Source organism: Podarcis bocagei (assembly GCF_964188305.1).
Source record: "Podarcis bocagei genome assembly, chromosome: 4".
Taxonomy (NCBI): domain Eukaryota; kingdom Metazoa; phylum Chordata; class Lepidosauria; order Squamata; family Lacertidae; genus Podarcis; species Podarcis bocagei.
The window spans coordinates 41271120-41289071 of NC_138128.1; the positions used below are offsets into that span (position 1 = coordinate 41271120).

General features: G+C 43.5%; 1 protein-coding gene across 3 annotated transcripts in view; it reads left to right on the top strand.

The window, feature by feature from the left end:
• The first annotated feature begins 2756 nt into the window (after window positions 1-2756).
• The window catches only part of ARMC8 (armadillo repeat containing 8), a 59139-nt gene continuing 43943 nt past the window's right edge, over window positions 2757-17952 (top strand). For all 3 annotated transcript variants that reach the window (XM_081192610.1, XM_081192611.1, XM_081192612.1), the window contains exons 1-2: window positions 2757-3787; window positions 15090-15166. In XM_081192610.1, coding sequence (XP_081048736.1) covers window positions 3743-3787; window positions 15090-15166 — 122 coding nt within the window. In that variant the 5' untranslated portion in view covers window positions 2757-3742. The remainder of the gene's footprint in view (window positions 3788-15089; window positions 15167-17952) is intronic.

Genomic DNA, 17952 nt, shown 5'->3' on the forward strand with positions numbered 1-17952 from the left:
TGCCCGACCATGGCTGCAGCTCCATCGGTGCAGACACTTGTGCAGTTTTCCCACTTAAGTCCTCCTTGTTCAAGGTATTCTGATGTGACCTGAAAAATTTCTTCTCCTGTTGTTTTTTCTGGCAATGCCTTGCAAAAAAAGAAGTTTTCTCTAATTGCATCACCATCAACAAAACGCACATTGGCCAAGAGTTGAGCATGTCCACTGATATCAGTAGACTCGTCAAGTTGTAATGCAAATTTCTCACTGATATGGATCTTTTCCAAAACCACACTTTCAATGTCTGCAGACATGTCATTAATACGTCTGGAAATTGTGTTGTCTGAGAGAGGGACTTTGGCTATTTCCTTAGCTGCTTCAGGTCCGAGCATCTCCTCTACAATAGCTTTGCAGGCGGGAAGTATTAATGTCTCTGCCACAGTGTGCGACTTTTTTGACTTGGCTATAAGTTCAGCAACGGGATAGCTAGCTTTAAGAGCTCTTTCATTTACCTTTGTGGGTTTTCTCATGAAAGTTGCCTGTTTCTCCGTGTTTTAACACAGGCGAACAAAATAGTCCGCATTCTTGTTTTGAAGCGAAGGGTGTTTCGTTTGGAGATAGTGTTTAAGTTTGCTTGGAACCATAGCACTGTTAGCTAGCTTTTCACCACACACCACGCACAGTGGAGTTGGTTGGTTTGCATCTCCGGTGAAAGTAAATCCAAATGAAATATAGCTTTCGCTATATTGCCTTGTGCCAGAGAATTTGCTTGAGCTAACCATCTTTGCTTTCTTTTCATCCCCACTCATACTTGGGCTCTCATCTGGCTCCAAATTTTGTTCAGAGTCCAGTTCTTTTCTTTTCAAAAACTTGTCCATCACTGCAGTATCCGGCCTCTCTGCAGTGCCGACTCCCGCTGAGTCCTGGTCTCTGTGCTCGGGCGGGAAGGAAGTCGGAAGATGATGTCCTACTGTGATAGGTCCAGGCTGGAGTCCGGACCAATCACAGCCAGGCAAAAACATGCATACTGTGTGAGCTCAATGCAGCGGCTCATTTCTGCAAATAAAAAAAAAAGGAGTTTAGATGGGGGGGGGGAGAGGCGGGGTAGTCGTTATACAGAACAGTTTTTACTGCCTGTATTACGGGCACGAATTATACATGGGAATGGCGGGAAGAGTGACGGCAGCACACGCAAAAGCGGAAGCCACGAGGTCCCCGAGGGCCTAGTGTGCCGCGGAACAGCGGTTGAAAAACACTGGATTAGAGAGGGCAAGAGCAAGGCAATTTCCATTGAGCTTCATGGCTAAGCAAGGAATTGAACTTCCAACATGGATGTCTTCCCCAGTTTACAGAAAACCTAAAAAGGTGGTTGCTAGTAAGCTCTGAATTTTGCCTCTGTATTTATGTACTGAATCATCATTTTAAATCTAGAATACAACATTGATGCTAAATTTAATATACAGAGACATGATGCTGGAGGAATTAAGATTATTTCAGATTAATTTACAATATAATAATGACTTAGTTTAATTTATGTGTTATTAAATTGTACATTGTTGTATATATTGTGCTTTTTTAAAAAAATACAAGCATTTTCTAAAAATAATCTATAACAGAGCACCAGAAACGTATGAAAATCCTATGAGAGAAGAGAGCAAATGTTATTAGAAGCTGGGGAAATATCCATGTAAACGTAACGGATTCAAATACTTAAAAGGAGGTGCTGAGCCCTTGACATATGCCTGTAAAAAGGTTGTTGTTGGCGTTGTTAATTGAATTAGTATTCTGCCTTTCAACCCAAACATCTCCAGGGCAGTAATGTAGCTGGCATGAGTCTGATTTAAATTGTGCTTATACTGTGAATCTAAATTCAATTTCATTTATAATGAATTGATTTATTATTTATTAAAGTATTTAGGCTGCCTTTCGGGATAAAGAAATCCCCACAGAGTGGTTTGCAATGCAATGCATTGCAATAAATAAAATAAAATAAAATAAAATCTATTTAAAGCTCCACAAAGGTTATGTGGGACACTGTTCAAACTCTTTGTGATTAGGATTTCAATAATTTCCTGATAGTCCAGTTCTCTGTATTTCCCAGGTGATCCTTATTTCACCTGGCCTTGGCTTTCCTTGTGCTGACTATCCATTTTCTTTCATAGTATGGGAAGAGACTGTCCGTCCAAACAAGCCCAACTGCTGCCTGCCTTACCGAACCTCCTGGATGACTACGGATTTGTGTCACTGCCCATTTCCATGAAAGATTTATTCATGCATTTTGCACAATGCCACAATCCCACATGCAACTTTTAAAAAGGATAATAAAGGATGATCTGCATGACTGCCTTCGCAAGCGCAATACCTGCCAGGCTCAACGGCCGGTCTCGCGCTGCCGCTTCCCACGCTCTCAAGGCCCCGGGAGGAGGAAGGCGTGAAGGGAATCCCGAAGGCGCGAAAACCTCGCGCATGCGCAGGCCTTCCGCCTGCGACAGCCCAGTAGGCCGGCCGAAGCGAGCTAGCGTGCGGCAGAGCGGCGATGGGATGTGGGAGGGAGCTCGCTCGCCGCCCCGCGTGTGCCTATGTGGGGCACGTTACAGCCCCGTGACGTCAGCACCACGCAGGCAGCCAGGCAGGCAGACGGCGAGAGCCCCGCGCTGGGCGGCCTCTCCATGCCGCCGCCGCCCCGCCTCTCGCCCGCCTCCCTCCCACGGCACACCAGGCAACATCTCGCGGCACACTAGTGTGCCGCGGAACAGCGGTTGAAAAACACTGTTTTAGAACACCTGGCACCTATCTATTCCTCTTCCAGAATCCTACAATTTCAATCTCTGTGCCCTCACCTGAGAGTGAAACCCATTAAACAGTGGGATTCACTTCAGAGTAAGAGTGCATGATTGGAAGGGATTGTGTTCTCTTTCCACTGTTGGCCTATCTCTGCTACTCATCAAATTCTTTATCATCTTGCTTGTGTACTGCATATGAAACAATGTACCACAGGGCAAGTTACTGTAGTTGTATGTTGTTCCTGTATTTACATGAAAACTAATAAAAAATATTTGGGGGAAAATTCTTGATCATTTTCCCTCCCTTGCTCATCTAGTGTTGATGCAGCCCTTTAACCCAGTCTATGTCACTTTTGTACAGCACCTAATCTGTCTAATCATAAAATTTAAGGGGATGTATAGATTCTGAAAATTACCGTGCATGTAACCATAACCAAGGAACACCGAGTGAAAGTCAGTGGAGGCGTTTATAGGGTTATGGTCCGGGGTTGGTGAAATTCTATGTCTCTCGCACACAAACAGCGATAGCTCAATTCTTCCTCCCACTCACTTCCAAGGACAGATTCGGACAGGTGGTTTCGACTCTGCGCACGCGCATAAGCAGGAACACTAGTTAGCCTCCCTCCGTCTCTCATTGACCCAGCGCCGAACCGTCTCTAAAAGTAGAGCTGGCGCGTAACGATTCTTCTTCATCCTTAAATTCCGCAAGCAGGTGGGAGTAAATCCATCTACTTCCGGCAATAATCCCGCCCACCAGTCCCCGTTGGCGCGTGCGCAGTGTCCGCCTCACGGAGAAGCAGTTTGTTTTTTTCGTTAGCTGATTCGAGCTGAGCGGGGCGTACTCCCTTCTCCTCGCTCTCCTCTCCCGGCGATGTGGCCGCGCATGGCGGCAGCGGCGGCGGCGGCAGCGGCAGCAACAGCAGTCGTGGCTCCGGCTCTCGCGTGGGGTTGACCGGCTAGCACTTCTGGCGCGCACCAAGATGGCGTGTGTGTTGGAGACGCCGCTCCGCATGAGTGTCTTGTCGGTGAGTGGAGGCCTGGGGCGGCGCGGCACCGGCGGCAGCCGGAGCAGCCGCCGGTCCCGGGGAAGGGAGTGAGGCGCGGCGAGGCTTCCGTGGGGCGGCTCTCCCTTACCTTGGCCTGGAGGCGGCGGGTGCCTGGCGGGGCGAGCGAGGGACTGCCTCCTTAGGTTGCCCGCCGCGGGTCCCGCCCTCGCTGGTTGCCCGTCCCGTCCTCGCCCTCGCCTCCCCCCGCGGCCTCGTCTTCGCACTGGCTCCCTTTCCCCTTGGCGGACGTCCGTGGGAAGGAGAGGGCGGCCGGGGGTGGGAGGGAGGGCGACGGCTAGCCGTGCCGCGTCAGACCACTTCTGCGTTTAATCCCTGCTCAGATGTCACAGGCATGATGGCAACCGGCCTCCTTGGATTCTTGTGGGAGTGAATAGCTTTCCCAGCTGCATTCTTTTCCTGTGCTACTTATGGCCTTGCGTGGTTATTACTACTTTTTAATTTTTACTGTACTATTTCACAACGCACAAAAGGAAGTCCCCATTGCAACGTGACTGTACCCTCTAAATGTAGCATTATTCAATGCACACTCTGCCTTCGTGTTCTCTTGCCCATGTGCCAGGTTCATGAAGGTCCTGCTGCAGCTGTCCAGTCTTTAGTGGAGGTGTACCGTGTGACTTAGGCATCAGTGCAAACTTGGCCACTTAACTTGTTGGACTTGTATGTCCAGATCTTTTAAAGAAAAAGTTTGTTCCAGTTCCAGTATCCCAGTTTCAATATCCATCCATAGGGATGCTGACTTTGTACAAAAACTGACAATTCCTCCCACTTTTACCCTGAAAAGAGAGGGGCTCTCTTCTTAGTAGCTACATGTTCTGTTGCTTGTTGAACCTTATGCACAGGAAGTGAGTTGCGGTTAAAACCAATAGAAATGAATGAATTTAAACTAACTTACCTGGATTGAGGCTTGTATACAAGCTTTCTTTCAACTCACCCAAGTAAGAAATGGAATTGAAATTTTTGATTACATTTGCCAGGGGCTGTGTCAACTTCTGTCAGCTTGTTCTGTTCAATCCTGGTATGCTGTCTCTTGCTTGTGTGGACTCATTTATGATTCCATTCTCATTCCCTGGCAGCAGTCAGGCTTGATTACAAATCATATCAAAGTTTTGTACTCTTCTGACAAAATGCTAGAATTCTCTAGGATCTCCCTCTTGAATTAGATTGGGACAGAAAGCATTGCCTAGTTTGGTAGAAGAAAAATATTTCTTAATTGCAGAAAAGGGTTATTACCTAATGTAGTGATCTTAACTTCATTTTGATAGTTCTGATGTGTAAAACAATTCTTGATCCAAGCTAAAAACCAGGGCAGTCAAGTTGAACAAACTTTGTAAAGTTTTTAAACTTAGTGTCTCATAGTTTCTTTCTATGATCTAGTTGAGATTACTGCATTCCTGCATTGCAAGGGGTTGGACTTAGCTGAGCCTTGGAGGTCCTTCAAACTCTGATTCTATGATTCTCTATCTGGATGGTGAAACCCTACATAAGAGCAGTTCCAATAAGAGCACAACATTCCACATCTCCTGCAAGATGTCACGGGGTGGTACAGTTTACAAAGTGTTAATTGCACTAAACTTGTTAGTCTCTGAGATGCTGTACACTTTGTTGCTTGAGACTATTGCAGATCTTCTATTTACTTGATGCTTTTTCACTTCTGGCAATCTTGGTACATATTTCTTGGTTCCAGCAAAAATGAGCCATCATTTACAAATTGCTACCTTAGACAGTCAGATGGAGGCCGTAAAAGTTGCAGACAAGTATAATTCAGGTATTCATATAGCCACCTTTACAGGTAAGTATCAGCTGCAGAGAAATAAATAAAAGCTTAAGTTGAATTATGGGCAGTTTTTATTAATGCTAAACTTAATACTGCTGCTTTTTCTGTCAAAAGCGTTTTGTAAACAATATCTATAAAACACCTATCTGCATTGAATAGCATGGTTTCTGTCTCCCTCTCTCTATTTTGAAGTCTTATCCATCAAGGTTGAGCTTGTTGGTCAGTTATTGGGAGAACTGGATACCTAATTAAGTTCCCCACATAGATAGAGAACTGCTACTTGGATTAAAAGATTTGGAGAAAATCTCTTCTGCTGCTGCATCCCAAGTTTTCTGGATAGTTCCACCTCAGAATCCTGGCAGAACCTTTTATCTTTTCTTCCTGCTGCATAGCAACAAATTGGAAGTCTAAAAGCATTGTGGTGGCACTCCTTCCCCTATGAGATTGTCTGCATTCCTGTGGATCTTGCTCCTCCACCATAGGTGACAGGAATGAGAATCGGGTTGAGGGTGTCTCCACATTTTCTCTCTAGGCTCTGTTATTACAATATGGGATTAAATGACTATTCAGTATGTTGGCTGCCCCAAGGTGAGAGAGCCGTTGGTGGAACCAGTCTCTCTCTCACCCCCACCCCCACAGGGTGAGAGATGGCAGGGGAGTGCATATATACCCTAGGTAAGAGATAGGGTTGGCTTGCTTGTTGGAAAAGCACTATACAAATATTAAATAAAATTCAAAGAGCACTTTGATTTTAGGAGTGAATGGGCTCGTGTATGTAATAACCCAATAAAATCAGATTCATAGGCAGCAGCACCAAATGCTGAAGTGCTAGCTCTAGCAAGTACTAGAAAATATTTTAAATTTGTAATGCCAGCTTCAGAGTTTTCCAGTTGCTTCAGTCATCAAATGTCCCATTCTAGTTCATGGCACCTGAAAAGGGAGATGCACCCTGGTATAAGTACAGGTAATGGTCAGACTTAGTGTGTGAAAGATAATAAATAAAGAAGATGATGGAGTTGGAGATATTGTATGCTGAAATCAGTAGCCAACTCTTCTGCTCATGCTTGGTCTTGAAAGTATATATATGAGAGCCATGTTCATATTAATTATGAAAGGAAAAAGTTATTTCCACATTAACGTTTTGTCCAGAATCTTTAATTTCTTGGCAAAGAGATCTAGTCATTTGCTGGGGAAAACATTGGGTTTTAAGTGAAACTGGAGTATAATCTGTATGCTATTGGCCAATGGCTTTAAACTGTGTTCTGTGGAAACCCTCCAGAACTTACCCCAGATTCACCTATGGGAAGATCAGTAAGAAAAAGCTTGCCAGCCATAGGGCTGTGCAAGAAATTGCTGGTATTGAAATGTCATCGAAATGATATCCCGATAAGTGTTTCAACAAGGGAATATACCTGTGAACAAAAGGTGGAGACTTGACAGCTTCCCAGGGGGTAGCTCAGCTGAATGGATACTTCGCAGGTACTTTGCAGGCACCAGCTCTTTTGTTTTGTTTGCTCTCTCACTCCTCCCTCCCTCCAAAGCCCTCCCTCAAACCAGCAAACTCTATCTTTCACACTGTCTCTCCTTGCTTTGTTTGCCCTCCCCTTGCTGAGAAATAAGGAGAGTGGCTGTCTGCAGCCAATTTACCTGTAACCCCTTGCAAGCACACAAACCAACTCTTTAAGCCAGGGGTCAGCAACCTAAGGCCCATGGGCCACAAGCGGCCCACGGGGAGCATTTAACCAGCCCTTGAGCCACTCCCGAACCGAGCCACCCGCTTGGTGAGTTCCCGCGCACTGTGCTAAACTGGCGCAGTGCAGCGTGGGGACTCGCTTCTGCGGCGCCAGAAATCGCGTCTGCACAGATGCCGGAAATCGCGGGTGCGCACAATCCAGCCCACAGAGGGATCTCTGCTGCAGTGAGCTGGCCCAGGCGAGGTAAACCTTGCCGACCCCTGCTTTAAGCCTAACTTCCTCCTCTCACCCAAAAGAGCCCAGCTAATTATGCAGAGCCTGCTAACAATTCAGGAGGAACTAAAGTGCAATCTTGTACATGTTTGCTTCGAACAAGTTGCTTGGATTTGTAGGATTTCCATCTGACTATACACATATAGAATCTGACTGGAAATGCAAATAAGCTAGGAAATGTTGACAGACTTAATATCAAACTAGGGGTTAAAAAAATCAGCAAAAAAGCAGGTTATAACGTTATTTCTCTGCAGAGCAAAATGTCTTTAAGATGCTGGAAATACTTAGGCACATTCTGAAATTAGTTCTTCATATCTATTCTGTGAACTTGGAAAGTACACATAGGGCTTCAGTTGAACAGTAGCTCACTAGTGGATGATGTTCATCTAATAAATCTGAAAGCAATATCTGACTATTTCTGATAATTGCTGATAACTAAGCATGGCTCCTGAGTGTCTATAGTGCTTGTGCTTAAACTGGCATAGGTTTATATTTCTTACAGGAATTATTGTGTTACGGCTAAAATCTGGGTGCGGGGTTACTCTGCCACCCAGCTCATCGGACTAAGTCCGTGGGTCCCTGTGGAAGAAAATGAGCTCAGCCGGGCGCAGGAGCAAACTGCAGAAGATCCAAGTTTATTGCGCAACAGGTTCAAGGCGAGATTGAACCCAGAGAAAGGGGTGACATGAACTTTTGAAATTTCCCTCCATATCCCAGAATACAGTGCATGAAACGTCACGAATACATTATGGGAAGGTTGGGTTTCACAAGTTACATCATGAATATACTTTACACGTCATGAATACATTATGAAAAGGTGGGATTACATTAATTAGCATTTTCGGATGAGGGAGGGGGGATATGCAGAGCGGGAAATATACATAGATACACATTTATTGAGTACCGGTGGTGGCAAGACAATGGGTCAGAGATATGCATCGTCTGCCACCTAATATTGCCTAGAGGGAAGGTTTGGCAAATTAAGAAGTTCCTGCGTACGTGACCTGCCGCTTCGGGGATTATGGAAGTAGGGATAGCATCATGGAGTCCACGGGGAACTGAGTTGAATGACACTGAGAGCGAAGAAATCGGAGTTACGGTTGATTTTATATCAATTTCTAAAGATTTCAATGATTTCAAACCCATTCTGTACTATAGGGCAAAAGCAGAAACAGAGTGGATACATTGTAACCGGAGGTCCTTGGCTAAAGCGGGGCCATAGGAATAAGCGGGGCCTCGGATGTTCTTAGAAGGAAGGGGGAAAGGAGCCCCCCCCCTTCCATTCCGTATCAGTCCCCCATTCGGAGATAGATTTGCATTAAAGTTCTGTAAGAACTTGCAAATCTTTTCTCCGCACCCTAAATCTCGGTGAATGGGAAAGGGACTTGCAAGCCATGCCTCTTACGGTCATTTGCAAGTATAGCAGTGCAGGTAGCTGCATATAGGGTATTATATAAAGAACACCTCTTGTATTTTGTTGCTAAATTACTTGTGGCATTCTCAATAGTGTTTTATGCTTTACACCTAGCAGGAAGGTCTAATGACTGAAAATGCAGTTGGTGTTTTGTCCTTCGCCATTTTGTGTATTTCTCAGGTGTCAAGCTAGCTCTTCTGTGGTCTCACACTGACATAGTGCTACAGCAACACATCCTGTCTGTTGAATCCCCTCGGGGCTTTCATTTAACCATGTTGCCTGGCATTCACCATAGCTGGCGCAGGTTGGGCATCTCGTGAGGGAGATGCCTTGGCCTTGGCCTTCCTATGGGATTCTATTACAGGCTGTGGTTTTGCACGCATGGGGGTTGCTCACTTGCACTTAAAGGACCAAAAGGCTAATTGCAGCCTGGATACACTTGCCCAATTCAAACTGAGTCCAATTCGAATTTATCTTGCCCCATGGTTCTCAACTCTTCAAACCAATCTGTTAAAAGAAAACCATTCTTAACAAGGGCAGTTGTCCAAATAAGTCAATTTAGCTGTATAAGGGATCATTCCTGCTAAACCAAAGCATATGCACCTTCATGTACCTGGTGTTTTATGGATCCAGAAGCTTGTCCTTGGCAAAACGAGGTTTAACACATTTTAAAATGGATAGGGAAAGTTGGCAGGGTGCCAGGTGGAACAATTAAATGTGGTTATAAGTTGATCTAAACATTGGACTACACAATAGTGTGAGCTATTAGAAAGTATAAAATGCATGAGAATTCTCCATTGGTGTGTAAGCAATAAGACATAAAAACAATTACACACAAAAATTGCCCCCCTTTGTGGAAATCACACTGTCAGACACATTTCAACATTCTTACATAATAACACATAATACAAAACAAACTAATTAAATATCAGTTACATATCTTGACACAATTGTGATCTTCTATGCATGTATCTTTTGAATCCTGGAGCACAGTCTTAAGGTTCAAAAGTGAGAAAATGTCCTTGCAATTCAACTCCTCCCCTTAGCCATGAGGGGTTGTTGCTGCTTTTCATCATTGCACATCTGTAGAAGTGATATCCTGTAAGGGGCAGGGTTTGGGGGCTTAAAGACAGTTAGAAAAGGGAGGGGGCAAAAGGCGAAAAGGATGTCCTTCGGTTTCTGTTGGAAGTTGCAAATAATAAAATCTTAGCGAATTAAGCGTTTCATTCATTCCAATATTATTATCACATTTTCCTATAACTACTGTTATTATCTGCCAAGTTTGTTTGCTTTCCTTCACTTTGGAGGGAAAGAGAACTGTAAAAAAAATACAAGGTTAAAATAATAATGAAACACACACAATGACTTATGAGGAACGAAAAATAAATAAATGCTAAGACACACAATTTTAAGAAATCTGAAGTAACAATGAAAACAAAAGAGTGTTTCTTGATGTGACAACATCGGCTAGAATATTAATAGGACAATACTGGAAAATGACTTAATACCAAGGAAAAAATGAATGGCAATTTAAAGTTGTGCAAGTACCTTGCACTAGCCAAAATGACAGAATTAATAAGAGATGCTCAGGCCAAAGGTAAACAAGTACCATTCCACAAACAATGCTTGATTGTGCTTTGATTAACTTCATAGACATCATGGAGAAACGGATTAAATAAATGAAAACAGATTATTTGTAACTTTAAAAAAAAATGTCAAAGCCACAAAGAGATGGAAGTCACTCAGACGTGTTTCACAGAACAGAAAGAAAGTTGCTGTGGGAGGAAAAAGGGACAAACACTTTGTTATCGGGGTTCACATATCCTGTTAAAAGGGAAAATTATTTCATGTGAGAAGCCTGTCAGGAAATGCTGTTCCTAAAATTCCCATTGAGGGGGGAATGCTTTGATATTTACCTGTGAAAAGAATTTGGCATGTTAAGATTTGGAACCTGGAAAGCTCTTGACTTTTGATGGGCTAGTTTTTTGTTTGTTTGTTTTTTCTTTTTTCTTTTTTGTAGCCTTTTGTCTTAAGTAGTCCCTGGAGCAAAGACAGATTAAGGGTGATTTCCCTCAATGGTTCTGACTTTTCTTTTACATTTGGAAGAAACCTCCTCTCCCTCCTTACAGTCCCCCCCCCGTCCTCTCTCTCTCTCTCTCTTCTTTAGCTGATCTAGCCTCTGTGCATGTGCAGAGTTCATGTCTCAGCAAACCTTTTGTACTATTGAAAATGTTGCATCCTTTGGCTAAATTAACATTTGAATAAGGGAAGGGAAGGGTATGGAGTAGATTTTGAAAACAGGGTTTGATTTTAAACAAAAAAGAGAAACTCAGCAATTTAAGTATTCACCAAAGCTAGCGATTTCAGCCCAAGCTTCCTTTATGTACAGGAAAGGGCTAATATCCCTCTGGCCATTCGCGGAACAATCAACCGCTCTCTTATTTATGAGTAAAAATGGCCAGAGAGTTAGAATTCATAGGAATTTTTTTTTTTTTTAAACATTCTCAGTCATTTCGGCCTTACCATTTGCAGACAAATGGATTGGTCAAGGCTAATTCTACTTGATTATCCATTTGTATGTGCTTAAACTTTGAGTAGACTTTTAAGTCTGATTTTTGTAAATAATAGACAAAATGATAAACATTGTGATCACTTAAATGCTTGATATCACCAGTTCTGCTTCAAACATCATGGCTTTCACCTCTCATCACACCTTTTAAAAAACAAAGAGCCAACCTGGGCTGAATTTCAACTCATCAGCCACAAATTGGGAAAGTTGAAAGGGACCTGGGGTCATCTAGTCCAACCCTAAAATACAGGGTTCATAGCAAGATTTGTACTACCAGAAACACACACATACCTATAGAAATTATCTTTAAAGGAAGATTGAAGTTAACATTTTTCCTAAGATAGGGAGAGGATCTTTTATAAAGCAAAGTTAATTCAATTGATATGACCACTCACAAATAATTACAACAGCCATAGATTTGACAATTTTGTTGAACTTGCAGAGCAATAGTAAGCCTAATCTATGCCCCCCTTGCAGTTTCCTTTAAAGGAAGCTTACTCAGGAGTAAATTTACCTGGCACAGAATAAGAAGGAGAAGGGGAAAAAAAAAACCCTGAAAGAGACAGAATGAAACAAGGGGGGGCATTTTCTAAGAAAAGAGGCCAGGAAGTCTTATAGAGACTGATATCAGGAGCCTTACAATAACTCTTCTGTCCAACCAAATCAAAGTTAAAACTGGACTCAGATATTTTTCTTAGAAGGAACACCATACTTTCATAGGCATATGCTTAATGAAATACATACACTGCATTTTAGCTTGAGAGCAGTTGGCTCAACTAGGCTTTTGCAGTAGAAACATTAGGTTATCAGCACCTTCCAAAATAAGACTGTAGACTCACAATCTCAAAAGTTGGGGCAAGGCAAGAGGTGGGGTAAACATTTGCACACTTCATTCTCATTTTCTCTTATTTAGGACTGCTAAGATCCAGCATGGCTTCCTTAGATTTAAATTTTGAAGCAAGCTTGCAGTTTAAACTATGCACACTTAAGAAAGGCAGTCTGCCAGAGACAGAAGGAACAGACAACACACATAACGGACAACATGTAAACATACATATTCTCATATATGTATTAACAGACAACACACATAACAGACAACATGTAAACATATATATTCTCATCCTTTAGTTGGTTATTGCAAGGAGATGGGCCACTACCTTTGGCTTCATTAAGTGAAATTAGTAGGAAGGTCCCACATGGTTTTATGGGCCTCCTTGCCTCTTCAAACACACCACCAGGTAATCAGACTGGTAGGGCTCACAACGCTTGGTTGACTGGGTACCCCTTTATAGATGCATGCGTTGCTGTTGTTGCTTTTTTGCTTTTTCCTTTTTTTGGGGGGGGGTGTCTGGGATAGAGAAGGGGAAAAAGAGGGGTTGATTAGGATTGGTATGTCTAGGGGTTTGGTATGCTTAGTACAGGGACGTATAGTAAAGAGGAGAAGGGGCTTCTAGTTGCCTGGCAACTTCCTTAGTGGGTTTTAGAGAGCTCTAGCTATCCGGTTCCTTGCGTTCCCTTTCCTATTTCCTTATTTCCTATTTCCTTATTTCCTTATTTCCTATAACCTGGGGTCTCTTCCCACTCTGCCGGTCCTGCCCAATTCCTCATGGGCTATCCCTCCTGGCAACCTCCTACCTATCGTCACATCTCAGGAAAAGGGGCCCTACTGGACGCCCGCGCCATGCGGTGCCAGATCGGGTGGTCCCTGGATAGAATTTCGAACTGAAAATCCCCCTTGCTTTTGGAAGCGGGCTCACGCACGGTTACGTGGCACCGACCAGTGCGGCTGGGATTGGGATAGAAAGCCAGACCCCTTCCTGCCCCCTCCGTAAGGGCGCTCGGGAAGTTCGGAAAGAGAGCTCCAACCCCTTGCTTTCAACTGGGATGCCCGTTGCGGAAAGTCGGCTGTCTTTCCAAGCCGGGTCTCACCGTCTTACTTTCGGACTCCCAATTGGTGCGGCTGGCTGGAGATTTTAAGGAAAAGAGATAGAGCTCAGAACCCCCCTTTCGGGTTGAGCAGCGGTCCACGGTCTCTCTCACTAACCGGACCAAGAGAAAGGCAAGAAGGAGCGATAGAGAGGAGGGCAGAGAATTCAGTTGCCAGGAGATTCCACCCCCTTCCCACCAGTGCACTGGATTTTCCTTTTTCCTTATACTCACGCGTCTTCTATGATGATCCCGGGATCGATGAATAAGCCGGCTGGATCCCTCTTTTGCTCCCCGGCTGAACTCCTAGGGCTTTCGATTACCGCCCGGAAGATGGCTGGGGGTCCAAAAGGATCTTCCCAGGCAAAATGGCCTGGAGCCGGCTGAAGATTTCGGGGCCCCCAGTCAGCAGCTCGGGAGAACCACAAGCCCCACGTTGGGCAGCCAACTGTTACGGCTAAAATCTGGGTGCGGGGTTACTCTGCCACCCAGCTCATCGGACTAAGTCCGTGGGTCCCTGTGGAAGAAAATGAGCTCAGCCGGGCGCAGGAGCAAACTGCAGAAGATCCAAGTTTATTGCGCAACAGGTTCAAGGCGAGATTGAACCCAGAGAAAGGGGTGACATGAACTTTTGAAATTTCCCTCCATATCCCAGAATACAGTGCATGAAACGTCACGAATACATTATGGGAAGGTTGGGTTTCACAAGTTACATCATGAATATACTTTACACGTCATGAATACATTATGAAAAGGTGGGATTACATTAATTAGCATTTTCGGATGAGGGAGGGGGGATATGCAGAGCGGGAAATATACATAGATACACATTTATTGAGTACCGGTGGTGGCAAGACAATGGGTCAGAGATATGCATCGTCTGCCACCTAATATTGCCTAGAGGGAAGGTTTGGCAAATTAAGAAGTTCCTGCGTACGTGACCTGCCGCTTCGGGGATTATGGAAGTAGGGATAGCATCATGGAGTCCACGGGGAACTGAGTTGAATGACACTGAGAGCGAAGAAATCGGAGTTACGGTTGATTTTATATCAATTTCTAAAGATTTCAATGATTTCAAACCCATTCTGTACTATAGGGCAAAAGCAGAAACAGAGTGGATACATTGTAACCGGAGGTCCTTGGCTAAAGCGGGGCCATAGGAATAAGCGGGGCCTCGGATGTTCTTAGAAGGAAGGGGGAAAGGAGCCCCCCCCCTTCCATTCCGTATCAGTTGTTAAGCATAATGGTTTATTTCAGTGCAAAGAATCAAAACATGCTCACCAATGTATTTATAAATGGGGTGATATGGAACACTGTGAGCAGAATTCCTGTCCTCCCTTGAAGCCCCCTCCTACTAGGTTGGTGTGTGGGGTCTGTATCGGGGAAGAGAGGGAGGGGAAGGCCTGCTGCATGTGCAGAAGTTAGTTTCACTGAGGGTCAGGCACAATTGGCTATTGCCCACTGTTTTGTGAGTTGTTCTGAGCTCACATTTGTTGGAAAATGCATACAAAATACTCAATTAAATCAGTGTGTTAGCTTCCTATGTATTGTTGCTTCCTTGAGTATTTAATTTTAGAATGCTAAATGTCTGTAAATGTCTTTGCTTCCAGGAAGTCACGGCTAGCAGTCGCCACTATGTTGACAGATTATTTGATCCTGATCCCCAAAATGTCCTGCAGGGTGTCATGTAAGTAATATCTACTTGTATGTTATTTTGCCATTAGTTCTGTGGGTTTGTGTGAAGCTTTTACAGAGCTTGCTTTTACAGGTGTATAGCTGTGCATCACTTACTTGAAGTGTTACTGATGAAATGTATTTTGATACTACCTTCATGTAGAATAGGTAACAATTCTCTTCTTTACTAAGGCTGCAGTACCGACTGCATTGAAGTCAGAGATATTTACTTTTGAGTAGATATGGTTAGGATAACACTGTTAATCGTTTTCTTTTGATAGTATGAAGGTCTCTAAGTTACTTTCTGAATTGTATTTATTGCTTTATCTTCCAAGCCTGATATAAATCTCCTTCTTTGCTGTCCCATGCTAGTACTCACATGCACTTGGGATGAGAATCCCTACATAGAATATTTTAAAATACAGACACACTTATTGCACTTTGCAATATGGATGCAGCTGTAAGCAGCCCGGCCATTTCCAGGGGAAGAAAGCCCCACACTGCCGGCCCTCTTCTAGCCACAGGAGCGGAGCTGGCTAGGGTTGGAGCCAGGTTTTTCTCCTCCCGCCTCTGCAGCTAGGGGGGCTTGGCTTACAGTAGTGTAAGCATAACTTTTATATGCACTGGGAAACAAAAACAAAAAAAGCCATTTGGGACAGGGAGCTCATATATTTGACACTCACACAGGATCCTTCTCATAATGCTAAACTGATTCATCATACAGTCCAAATGAGGCTAATGAGGTAAGACTGTGGTGTTGTTTTTTTGGAGACTCTGATTTATGAAATTGATTATTATAAAAAATATACTAGCACAGTTCAGACACAAGAAGGAAACTATGGTTTCTTCCTCTGTTGTGAATTCGATATGGCAGGCCTCAAGCTTTAGCATCTCTTTCACATGTCAGAGAAGGAGAAACTGTTCTTGCATTCTTTTCCTATACCCTCCAAATCATGTGCTCTGCAATTTGTTTGGTTCTCAAAGTTTGATATTTATGACTCTAGAAGCCAAGCATCATCTTGGTAAAACAGCATTGCCTAGTATCCACTAGTCCTTGCTTCTGGAAAGGTCTGGATGCTTAGGACTGTGTCCAGTACTGCAGCTCTGCCAGTGCAACTGACTTTTATGTGTTCCGTGGAGCTTTCTCTCCCTCTATTGTCACCTTCATCCCCTTGCACTCTGAAGATAAGCGCCCCAGTGTTAGGAACGGCCTAGAACAGATTTTATAGACCCCAGCTGGAGCAGGGGGCGGGAATACAGAAGTCCTTTTTCAGAGGCAGAACCCCACAGGTACAGCATTGGACAGAAAGATTAAACTTCAAATAAACGATCTTTAAGAAGATAGAATTTTTCATGCTTGTGGGCATGGATTATATTATATTTCTAGGTTGTACAAAGATACTTCATAGTAGCTATCCAATGTATATTTATTTAAACTATTTTTATTCATTCAGTTCTTCAGCCAAAGAAGGCTCCCAGAGTGGCTTACAAATATCAGCAATAAAACAGTTCCTTCCCTCAGTCTTGCAACCTAAAGGGCATGACACACAAGGAAAGGCGATTGGGTGGGAAGGGGGGTGGAAGCTAATTCTGCCACCATTTGTTAGTTAGCATTCTTGCAGTTACCATCTGAATTGGAAAGATTTCAGTGAGAGGTTGAAACAAAAGTTGCTGGTCTTTTCAGAGCAGGAAAAGTAAACCAGGAAAATAAATTTCTCAATTTGATTCTTTCACCGATCTGTTAAAAAATAATCTCACTCCTGCAAATAACACTATTACACAAAGGAGGAACACTAATAGCATATGTGACTGAGGATACTATGTCCCCCACATGATTTGACCCATAGCTTTCAAATGAGTAATGCTTTCGAGCCATTCCATGCGCTTTGCTGTGACAGGCCAACTCCATCAGTCATCTCCCCTCAACTGTCACCTTGGGGCAGCCATTCTATTGGGCAGCCTAAGTGGAAGCGATAGGAAGCAGAAGGCTCATTCCATCAGCTTTGTTGGAGGTCCAGCTCCATCAAACACCTTCTGCCCCTGAAATTTGCCAGGAACAACTGTTTAGAAATTGGTGCCTGAGTTTTGATTTTGATTTTCCTCTTCTTTCCCTGCCTATGTGTGTTGTTGTGGTTTTTTTAGATTGGAAGCCCATGAGTAGGGACTGTCTTGTTGGATTGTATTTAAACTGGGAGCCTTTTTGGCTGAAGAGTGAGGTACAAATGCCCTAAAATATATAATCTTCTGACCCTTCTCCAGCTCTTTATGCAAATCTCAGAACAATTCAAATGCTCCTCTCCTTCCCAAGCCTTGGACTTTAAGTAGTTACAGCTGTTTTAGTATATTAATCTGTTAGCCAGTTTCTCCAGACACTTTAAAAAGGGATTAGTGCATATACATCAAAATATGTACCTCTGGTAAACTTATAATGTAAACTAGTTTTGTGGCAGGTATGCTGAAAGAAGGTGATATTTGTCAGCTTTTGTTGCACTGAAATGTTTAATAGGTATTCTGTGATTGTCAGTAAAACTGAAGTTCCTACTTTGGATGGTGGAAGCTGCCCTGTTTGGGATATGTGATAGTGCATGCTTATTAATCTATCAGAACTAAGTATAGCTATCCTATAATGAAGAGATTTATTTATATGGCACTATTTTTTCACATCTTACGTGTATCTTTTCTGTAAACCTGGGAGTGTAGTGTCTTAAGACCACCATGTCCTTTTCTCTGAACACAGAAACATATTTGGCATTTGTTGAGCACTTACAAGATTTTGTCCATAAACATTTGAATAATGCA